At 46.5% G+C, this 9,615-nt stretch overlaps 1 protein-coding gene across 3 annotated transcripts in view; it reads right to left on the reverse strand.

The window, feature by feature from the left end:
* The window catches only part of Trappc3 (trafficking protein particle complex 3), a 12,285-nt gene extending 7,303 nt beyond the window's left edge, over positions 1-4,982 (reverse strand). Inside the window, exons 1-2 of one of the 3 annotated variants that reach the window (XM_005395173.2) lie at positions 4,762-4,982; positions 1,327-1,408 (exon numbers count right to left, since the gene is read on the reverse strand). Coding sequence is in view for 1 of the 3 variants with exons in the window: in XM_005395172.2 (XP_005395229.1) it covers positions 4,762-4,803 (42 nt within the window). In the remaining 2 variants the exon portion in view is untranslated. Of the gene's footprint in view, positions 1-656; positions 843-1,326; positions 1,409-4,761 lie in introns of those variants that run through there. The other 2 variants (XM_005395172.2, XM_005395174.1) reach the window with 2 other exon arrangements.
* Positions 4,983-9,615: the final 4,633 nt, after the last annotated feature.

A 9,615-nucleotide genomic window follows, 5' to 3' on the forward strand; every position in this document is an offset into this window, starting at 1 on the left:
TTTTTTGTTTTAATTTTGAGACAGTGCCTCACTAAATTACCAAATTGCCCAGGTTGGGTTTAAACTTGCAATCCCCCTGCCTCAGCCTCCCAGAGTGCTGAGATTACAAGTGTGTGCCACCATGCCCATATGATCTTCTTCCCTTCAGCGTTACAGTACAATTCCAATGAAACAATGATGTCTAGAGGACCAGCTGCAGAACAGGTACTCAAGAAGACGTTTTTTTCCTTGTGCTGGGGGTTGAGCCTAGGGCCTCATGCATACTCAGCAAACACTACCACTGAGCTACACTCCAGCCCTGTTATTTTTATTCTTTTTATTTTTAAATTTTTTCCTGAATAAAATAAAAATAAATAAAAATAAAATAAAAATTTCTTTCTTTTTTTTGGTTTTTCTCCAGTACCAGGAACCGAACTCATGACCTTGCGCTTGCCAGGCAGGCGCTTTTGCCGCTGAGCTAAATCCCCAGCCCCTAAAAATTTCTTAAATGGGTTCTAGGTAGGGTGCTGCCAGAGCACATCCTGAAGTAGGTTACAAGCTGACAAAGGAGGGAAATTCTGAATCAATATAAAGAACTTTGTAAACAACAAGAAACATGAAAGAAAACTAGGTTTACAGATGCTCTGACTTGCTCCTTCACAGCTGTGAGAACTCACCTAAAAATTACTTTGTAAACTTCAGTCTCATCACACAAAAACAGTAACAGTAAAACCTGTCATGTGACTCAAGAAGGCTGTCGGGAACACCTAATCAGATAATGGATAAGAAGATGTTTTGCAGACAAAAATCCACAGGATTATGGCAGTTATGCCAGAATGATCTCCACGTACTTCAGAAACAACCTGGGCAAAGAAAGTTAAGCCTAAATAAATAATAAATAAATAAATAAATAAATAAAAAAGCAAGTTCAGCCAATCCCTACCCTCAGATGCACCACTACCGCATGGGTCTTAGAAGGCCTTTCAGTCAGTGCCCCAAACAAGACATTCAAATGCCTTACAGGCTGCTGTTTAGAGCTAAGGCTCCAAGAGTCATACTTTTTTTTTTTTTTTTTTTTGAGAGGTTCTTGTTACATAGTTCAGTTTGGCCTTGAACTCATTATGGAGCCCAGGCTGGCCTTGAACTCATGGTCCAAATATTGGGATTACAGGCATGCACCACCATGTCTGGCCTAAGAGCTATTTTTCTGAAAACAGGTAATCCAGTGTGAACTCTTTCCAGTAGCTAGGGCTGCAGGTTTAGTAAAAAGACTATGTTCAGCCCCCTCTCACCTTCTACTCTCTGGTCCTGGAGACTCTAAATGCGGGTACTTACTTAGTAACTCACCTGAATTTTGAAGAATAGACATTGGGGCTGGTTAATTAACACAAAAGGGAAGGCCTCACTGTCCTTGGGATTTAAGAGCCACCTATGATACAGACACACAAAAATTAATAAATTTACTAACAAAGATGCTGGCACATTGTCACCTGTACTCTAAGTCACTGTTAAGCTGCTAGCTTTACACACATTTTCTCAACTGACCCTCTGAACAATCTACAAAGCTAAGTACTGTTATTGCTTCCTTTATTAAAGTGAGAGAGAGCTAGGTGTGGTGCTGCATAACTATAATTCTAGCATTCTGGGAGCCTGAGGCAGGAGGATGACAAATTCGAGCCTAGCCTGAGCAAACTACCAACTGAGTGAAACCCTATCTCAATTTTTTTTTTTCTTTTTGAGACAGGGTCTTGCTATGCACCTCAAGTTGGCCTTGAACTCACTTTGTAGCCAAGGCTGGCCTTGAACGCACAGTAATCCTCCTGCCTCAGCCTCTGGAGTGCTAGGATTACAGCTGTGAGCCACCACGCCTGGCTTCAAATTTTTAAAAAAGTTAAAAAAAAAAAAAAAAGTAAAAAAAAATGGGGGTTGGGGATTTACTCAGCAGCACAGCACCTGCCTGGCAAGAGCAAGGTCGTGAGTTTGACTCCCGACATCGGAACAAAGAAAAAAAAAAAAAGGCTAAGGATGTAGCTCAGTGCAAACACTCTGGTTCTATCCCCAGTACTGGAAGAAAAATCGCAATGACATTCTTCCCAGAACTAGAAAAAACAAAATCATACGGAACCACAAAAGACCCGGAATACGGAGTGAGATGTCACATGCCTATACTCCCAGCACTTGGGGATGCTGAGGGAAGAGGATCACCATGAGTTATGAATTCTAGGCCAGGATAAACTACGTAGGAAGACCCTGCTCAAAAATAAAAACAAAACAAAAATAAAATAGAATAGCCAAAGCAATCTAAACAGAAAGACCAAGGCTGGAGACATCACAATAACCAATTTCAAATTATATTACAAAGCGATAATAACAAAAGAGAATGGTACTGGCCCAAAAATAGATACACAGACCAAAGGAACAGAACAGAGGGCACAGAAACAAACCCTCACAGCTACAGTCCTCTTACGCTAGACAAAGGGGCAAAACGTATACACTGGAGAAAAGATCCTCTCTGTAACAAGTGGTGCTGGGAAAACTGGATATGCAGAAGAATGAAACTAGATCCCTGTCTTCCACTCGGTACAAATATCAATTCGGAGACCTAGGTGTAAGACTTGAAGCTTTGCAACTGCTGAAAGAAAACATAGGGGAAACACCTGAAGCAAGAGGCAAAGACTTCCTAAATAGGGCTCCAATAGCACAGGAAATGATAGTTAGAAAGAACAAATGAAACTACATAAAATTAAAAAGTTTCTGCATAGCAAGGGAAATAATAATGTGAAGAGATAGCCTATAGAAGAAAACTTTTAAACCGGGGTGGAGGCTAAGACAGGAGGATCGCTATAAGTTCAAGGCCAGCCTGGGCTACACACTAAATTTAAGACTAGCCTGAATTACATAGTGAGACTCTGTCAAAACAGAAAACAAACAGGGGCTGGGGATATAGCTCAGTGGCATAAGTGCCTGCCTGGCAAGCACAAGGTTGTGAGTTTGATCCCCAGTACCGGGAGGAAAAAAAAAAAAAAAAAAAAAAACTACACTGAGATTCCACATCACCTCAGTCAGAATTTAAAAAACAAGCTAAGTATAGTAGCGCATCTCTGTAATCTCAGTGGTCTAAGGCAGGAGGACTGGAGGACTGCAAGCTAAAAACCAGCCTGGGGGCTGGCTGGGAAGATAGCTCAGAGGAACAGTGCCTGCCTGGCAATCACAAGGTCCTGAGTTTGCCTGCTGATAACAAAAAGCTAGCCTGGGTTGCTAGGCGTGGTAGCACACACCTGCAATCCCAGCACTCAGGAGGTTGAGGCAGGAGGAGCACTGTGAGTTTGAGGCCAGCCTAAACTACATAAAGGCTGGGCTGAATTACATACCAAGTTCCTGTGTCCAAAAAAAGGGACAAGTCTGGTCAATCTAGCAAGACCCAGTTTTTTTAAAAAAGTAGGGCAGGGGGGCACTGAGGATGTAGCTCAATGTGAAGGCTCTGGGTTCACCTTCCACTACCACTAATAATAATAATAAACAACAAATGCTGTAAAGGATGTGTGTGGGGGGTCTTCTTCACTGCTGGCAGGAGTGTAAATCAGTATAGCCCCTATAGACATCAACATGGAGGTTCCTCAGAAAATCAAAAATACCACCTAAGGTATTTATAAGGTATTTTTGTAGTATAAAAATACCACAAAATCAAAGCTACCATTTCATCCAGCCATAGCACTTCTTCATATACATCCAAAGGGATTAAAGTCAGCATACTGTAGAGATGCTTGCACACCCATGTTTACTACAGCATAATTCACAATAGCTAAGATACGGAAGTAGCCTAGGTGCCCATCAACAGATTAGCCAGGTGTGATGGCACAGTGAGGCAGGAGGATCATTGAGAGTCCGAAACCAACCTGGGCTACGAAGTGAGCTCCAGGCCAGCCTGAACTGCATAGCGGGACCCTGTCTCAAAAAGAACAATAAATAAATAAATAAATAAATAAATAAAGACATGGCATGGGCAAACTGGGAAGAGACTAAGCCAAAGAAAAGGAACAACCGCCAGGAAAGCCTTGGAGAAAAATGTTATATACGTTCCAGTCCAGACTGGGTCCTCAGACCCTTTATTGCGTTCTACTATTCCTAGGGCAAGAGGGAAGCCCCGCCTTCTCTACTATTAGAGGGGGTCCCCTCACTCACTCCGGCCGCTCAATAGAATAAAGTTCTTTTCTGAAAAGATCAATACCAAAGCACATCTCACAATGCCCACAGCGCAGGGTGAAGTTAGCAACTCAAATCCTCACTCCTAGATGTAAATGTGGGCGAGTTACATCATCACCCTCCTAGCAGAGTTCTTCCGCGGATTTTTTTTTTTTTCCTCTTTCCGGTACCGGGGATCGAACTCACGAGCCTGCGCTTGCCAGACAGGCGCTTATGCCACTGAGCTATATCCCCAGCCCTCCTCCGCGGCTTAAGTGAGAGAATGTACGTAAAATGCTTGGGCCAGGGCCCGACACACCGTAAGGGACCAGCAAGTGGCAGTTACTATCATTTATTGCAGTCGCTGTCGTCGGTCTAGAACACAGCTGCACGGCGGTCTCCTGCGGGGAGCTACTCGAGCACCTGCTCAAGCCCCCACCTGCTCAAGCCCCCAGGCTGAGCCCCCAGACAACTGCCTCCTTCCACAGCTTTCAGGAGGGCTCTTTCCCAATCGTGCCTAGCGCGGGCGCGGGAGCCAGGCCCTTTCTCCCATACGCCTTTATTCCGCTCCGCCCGCCGGGGTCACGCGCTCCAAATTACCATTTTCTTGCTCTCAGTGCCACGGTTCGCCTGCCTCGACATGGTGCCGACCTCCCTCTTCAGCCCTGCCACAAGCCTTCCAGAGGACCCTCCAGACGCCGCCCGACCCAGCCAAGGCCCCTTTGCCTCCGGGACTAATCAGCTCGGCTTCACCGCGTCTGCGTGGGTGCCGCTGGGCACCATGGGACTCGTGGTCCCTCTAAGGAGTAACTCCGCCCAACGAACGCAGGACTACAGCGCCCGACCGCCCCAGTGGAAGCCCCGCCCCTTGTGCAGTGCAACTACGAGTGCCGGAGAGCTGCGCGCGCCTGGCTTTCAGCTCCTGGACCTCGGGTTGCGTTCTGCCGCTGGGTGGCGTCCGTAGCTTGCAGCAGTCCTGTGTCGTCCACCCACTGTCCCCTGTTTTTCCTCCCCGACGCTCGGTTCAAAGATGCGCTGCAAATTCCTTTCCCGCGGGTTGGTCTTGGAAAGTCCCTCTTTCGAACTAGCTGCTTCCGCTGTTGCTGCAGTTCAGCGCCAGAAGCTCCCAGGATGTCGCAGAAAACTAGCAATGGCTCACACACTGGCTTCCTATTTTTATTTTTCCAGAGCTGGGAATTGAACCCAGGACCTTGCACATGCTAGTGCTCTACTTCCGAGCAACAGCACCAACCCCTATTATAAAAAATGTTGATGAACACCTACTCTGTGTCAAGAATTTCGCTAGTCACTTTCTCTTTTTTTTTTTTTTATTTTTTTTTATTATTTTTTGTGTGTGTGGTTTTTCTCCGGTACCGGGAACCGAACTCACGACCTTGCGCTTGCCAGGCAGGCGCTTTTGCCGCTGAGCTAAATCCCCAGCCCTGTGACTTTTTTTTTAAACTACCATCTAGTTCGAACTCCTGCCAGTCTTTTAGATAAAATCCAAGTCACTTTCTTCTCCCTCTTTCCCTAAAACAGCTACACTGCCTGGTTTTCAGAAAAAAAAGAGGGGCAGGGGATATAGCTCAGCTGCCTAAGTGCCTGCCTGGCAAGTGCAAGGTCTTGAATTCGATTCCTAGCACCAAAAAAAAAAAAAAAGAAAAGAAAAAGAAAGCGAAAAGAAAAAAGACCACCAGCCACTTCTGAGTTTTAATCCAGGCTTTGCCATCTGAGGCCAGTTGCTGGATCTCACTCAGTTGATGATGCATGCATGCAAGAAACATAAAAGGCACACAGTGAATGTGCATTTTCCTTCCTTCCAGCCACTTACTAAAAACACAGCCCAACAAATATTGGGAAATGTACTGGTTGAACTCTCACCCGTCACGAAGGGTAAGTACCATAGTCACAGATCACAGCTCTTTGTTTTCAGCTCCAGCCATCTCTCCTTAGTGGTCAAATCTGAGGGGACAGAGCTGGGGAAGGTGGAGTCCTCGAGCATTTCAGCCTGGTAGCCTGACTCTGTGGCAGCTGTATTCTAGCCCCTAACCCTCACCATGACAACCAGCCTGTGCAGAGGAGTCAGCTTAGGTTGGGATAGGCTAGAGAGGCCCAGGAGTTCCCCCAGTCCCTTCCTGAGGGTGCAGGACCAATTATTATTATACCCTTCTCCCTGTGGCACATTCTAGAGCCTCCCTAGAGGCAGTGACCCCTGACTCACTCCTGTGTCATACCCAGGGGAATGAGCCAAAGGCTAAGGACTCTGAGAAGGAATATTAGTGGTGGTTGAAGGGAACAGAGAAAAGCAGGGGACAGCTAGCCCTGGGAGATCAGCATGGGAGATCCCACATTCCCAGGAGAGAGGACAGCTGAGGTGAAAGCTGCAGTTGGCCAGCCTGTCTGTCGGTCTGGGCTCCTCCCTGCCGGCTGCCTTGGCTGCCCACAGAAACCTGAGTCACAGTCACGGCCAGCCGCCCAACCCCACCCAGCCTGCTGTCAGCCTGGCGGTTCTGGAGAAATTGGAGGCGGAGCCTCTCCCTGCCTGCCTCACAGCCTCTGAGATTCTTCCTCTTTGCTGCTGATTTGTCCCCTTGGCGTTGCTTTCACTTTGGGACTTGTCCTTGCAGTGTCATCAGTCCTGAATTAAGGGTGAGAGTGGGATCCATCTGTTGATCTAAATAAGGCGTCTTCCTTACTCACATTGAAACATAAAAGAAACAAGAAGAAAAGAAGAAAGAAAAAAGAGAATAAAAGGAAAAAATGGAAACAAAGCTCTTGTAAATAAGGAGGGGAAGAGGGGTTGAAGGCAGGGGGAGGGAATGGGGAAAAAAAAGAAGAAGCAAGGTATATCATGTTCAGGTACAAATTCCCTATGAGGAATGTGATCATTATGTGTATCTAAATATCTAAATTGGTATATCTAAAATGAACCAATAAAAAAGAAACATAGCCAGGCTTGGTGGTGCACGCCTGTAATCCCAGCACTCAGGAGGCTGAGGCAGGAGGCTCCTTGTGAGTTCAAGACCAGCCTGTGCTACAAAGTTAGCTCAAGTCCAGCCTGAACTGCATAGCAAGACCTTGTCTCAAAAAGACTAAACAAAACCAAAAAACAAAACAAAATAAAACAAAAACCACAGAAAAGCTCTTTTAGGGGTGTAGCTCAGTGATAGAAATGCATGCTTTGCATGCACAAGGCCCTGAGTTCAATCTCCAGGAGGGAAAAAAGAAAAAACTCCTTATATAGTTAGTCTGAGGACACTCAGTACAGCAACTCCTTATACAGCTAGTCCAAGGTTTCTCAGTATAGTTTCCACCATTGTGAAATTCCAACCTCTCCCCACCACTCTAGGGTCAAGGACAATTAAAAAAAACCAGGCACCCCTTATCTATGCTTGTCTTTTGGAAAAGGATGCAAGCAGGGCTAGCTCCCCATCAGGGACTCTAACAAGGACTCCTAATGGTTTAACGTATTTAGTATGGAATCTGAGTTCCTACTTGTTCCATGCTTCCCTGGTACTTCCCCTCTCAAAGAGCCATCAGGAGAGGGGCTGGGGATTTAGCTCAGCGGCAAAGCGCCTGCCTGGCAAGTGCAAGGTTGTGAGTTCGATTCCTGGTACCGGAAGAAAAGACCAAAAAAAAAAGAGCCACCGGGAGAGAGACAGTAGGAGCCCACTGCCTTTGAGGATGTTCCTGGACCCAGACCCAGGCAGTGGGGCCTGGAGGCTAAGGCTGTCCAGGAGAGCCAGTCTGGATTAGAGACCCCTTCGTGGTGCAGGGCCTTAGAGGTAGAGCGGGAGTGAGACTCTGATGTCTGTTCTTTCAGCTGCCCCCTGAAGGCACCTCCCACTTCCTACTTTGTGAATAGGGAGGCAGCATCTAGGGCCTCCACCTGCGATTTATATCTGAGTCAAATTTCCCAGTGATTTCTTCACCTCTTCATCAGGTTCATTCTGGGCTCTACTCCACTAAACCTAGCAGGTTAAAGTGCTCTTGCTCCTGTCCTCCCTCTGGGAGGATCAGGAAGAGGACATATTTCTGATCCTCATTCAGAGGCCTGTCCCTAACCCCAATCCAGCCTTGTGGTAAGAGACTAAGGGCTCACTCGTGCCTGTTTCCGTGGAGGAGGAAGGCGCTGCCCTGGGCTTCAGAAGAGGTGACAGAAGTTCCCTGTCCCTCACTAATGAGGGTAGAGCACTGTGTTGAGGGTTTACTTCTGCTGTTGCAAGAGCCCCACTTGCCCCTTCTCTATCTAACTTGATTTAAAAACAAAACAAAACCAAACAAAACCAAATCTTGCTAAATTGCACAGGCTGGACTCCAATTTGTACTCCTCTTGACTCAGCCTGTCAGAGTACAGGCATATGCCACCACTCCTGGCTGGGGTGTCTAACTATATGGAGTCATGTGGAGTCTCCAGGCACCATCACCTGACCCCAAACTCAGAGAGACACCATTATCAAACCCCAGTTAGTTACTGGGGCCTGGGACCTGCCAGGAATCCTGATCCATTAGGGGAGAAGGAAAGGCGCCTACTCCATCTGTCCACTTTGACTGCATCACCTAGGGCACTCCATTCTCTGGGTTCCCCCAAGCCATCTTCCCAGGTTCTCTATGGCCCATCAGCTGTGCAAGAAGCCTTCTGGAGACACCTGCCTGTCAAGTTGCCTCACTCCCCATTTGCGTAACTGGTCTCTAGCAACAGCATCTTGGGGAGCTTCAGGAATCTCAGTATGGGTGGGAAGTGTTTCAACCTTGGCATCATTGATAGTCTGTACCTGATAACTGTTTGCTGTGGGAAATGGGCCTGGGCATGGTGGGTTGTTAAGCAGCATTCCTGGCATCCATTCATTAGATTTTAGTGGCATCCCCAGATGTGACAACCAAAACAGCTGTAAGCATTGCCAGATGTTCCTCTGTCCAGAAGGGACACAGAATTGCTCTTAGAACAGAACTACTGATAAAAGCTTACACTACATGCTGCCTCTTTTCAGTGAGATCCCCAAGTCAATTCAGATAATTAGATATAGTCTCCAGTTCTGAGAACCCCTGGATCCTCAACAGCTTCCTGGGATCTACATTTTCAAGTCAACTGGCATTTAAATCCTCTTATGTAGTATAGAGCCCATTCCTGGGCCTATCTTTTCATGTTAGCTATCATTTCCCCCTCTGTTATTTCTTAGCTGTAGCCAGTGAGGGTGTTTCACCATTCCCACATATCTATCTTTATCCTTATAGTAACCTCAAAATGGGGCTCTCCCTTCTTGGTCTCTCCCTCTCTCTATCTTTCTCTCTCTCTCCTGCCTTATTATTATTATTATTATTTTATTTTATTTTAGTTCTTTGGAGACAAGTTCTTACTCTGTGGTTCAGGCTGGCCTTGAATTCACTGTGTAGCCCAGGCTGGCCCAGAATTTGAGGTGATCCTCTTGCCTCAGCCTCCCAAGTGCTAGGACT

Source organism: Chinchilla lanigera, unplaced genomic scaffold (assembly GCF_000276665.1).
Source record: "Chinchilla lanigera isolate Chin_1 unplaced genomic scaffold, ChiLan1.0 scaffold00051, whole genome shotgun sequence".
NCBI classification, from domain to species: Eukaryota; Metazoa; Chordata; class Mammalia; order Rodentia; family Chinchillidae; genus Chinchilla; species Chinchilla lanigera.